Source organism: Anoplophora glabripennis, unplaced genomic scaffold (genome assembly GCF_000390285.2).
Source record: "Anoplophora glabripennis isolate ALB-LARVAE unplaced genomic scaffold, Agla_2.0 scaffold1299, whole genome shotgun sequence".
Lineage (NCBI taxonomy): Eukaryota > Metazoa > Arthropoda > Insecta > Coleoptera > Cerambycidae > Anoplophora > Anoplophora glabripennis.
The window spans coordinates 40,122-41,329 of record NW_019417378.1 but is presented as its reverse complement, the minus strand read 5'-3'; the positions used below and the strand labels follow the sequence as shown (position 1 = coordinate 41,329).

The window sequence follows — 1,208 nt, the reverse complement described above, 5'->3', positions numbered from 1 at the left end:
ATGTCTAGTATCAAAGAACAGGTTGTTAACGAAGTACATAAACCTGCAAGAAAAACATTCAGAAGAAGGCATGTTACCGTGAAGGAATTAAATGATTTGATACAAGCTGGTTTAGTGGAAATGATACCTTATGCAAATATTAATAAAGGTTTTAGATACATACTTGTTGTCATAAACGTATTTAGCAAGTTTGTTTGGGCGGAATCCGTTATGCGAAAAACTGCAAAAGATGTGACAATTGCCATGCGCAAAATTCTGCTGCGAATGAAAAATAAGCCACTAAATTGTCAAACGGATTTAGGAAGGGAGTTCTACAATGGTGATTTTAAAAAGCTGATGATCGAGTCTAAAATTAACCACTACAGCACTTAGTTCAGCTTAAAAGCAAGCGTAGTGGAACGGGTAAACCGTACTTTAAAAAACCTAATGTGGAAAAAGTTTAGTTTGCAAGGAACCTACAAATGGATATCGATTTTACAAGATGTTATAAATCAGTACAACTACACTCCACACAGAACGCTTGGTTTACCTCCCAGCAAAGTAAACACCAGAAATACCAAAGCAATTCTAGACACTGTTTATAACTAACTAAACTAACCCTAAAAGGGAGACTATGTACGGATCAGTAAATACAGAGAAGCCTTCTCTAAAGGGTATACACCAAACTGGTCCAATGAAATCTTTCGGATTGCCAAAGTGAATTTTAGTAATCCAACAACTTATCTCCTGGAAGATCAAAACAAAGAACAAATTCAAGGCGCATTTTATACTGAAGAGTTGCAAAAGACAAAACATCCAGATGTTTACTTAGTGGAAAAAGTATTGAAAAGGAAAGGAAACAAAGTGTTCGTTAAATTTCTCGAACTGAATAAATCACATAACCAATGGCTAAATAAAAATTTACTTATAACTTAATATATTTATAAATAAAATAATTACAAAAACAAATATTTTTATTAATTACAATTTATTTTATTATAGGGTTAATAATGTTTGATGTTAACTGAATTCTTCTATGGAAACGGTGTCTATCGACGGCAAAATTCTCCCAATACCTCATTCTCGCGACTCTGTGCTCTTCGGGCCACATGACTATAAAATGAATTTTATCAGGTTCATCACTAAATCTAACTTTTTTCATTATGCGGTGATTCTGAATATTCTCTCAATTTATTGTTCTTTTATACATTCACTTTTAAATACTTCGG

The 1,208-nt window shown here is 32.9% G+C and overlaps 1 protein-coding gene across 1 annotated transcript; it reads left to right on the top strand.

The window, feature by feature from the left end:
• On the top strand, positions 1-372 carry LOC111692308. Its single transcript, XM_023456238.1, has one exon. The coding sequence runs from the start codon at positions 1-3 to the stop codon at positions 370-372; it is 372 nt and encodes a 123-aa protein (XP_023312006.1).
• The last annotated feature ends 836 nt before the right edge of the window (positions 373-1,208 follow it).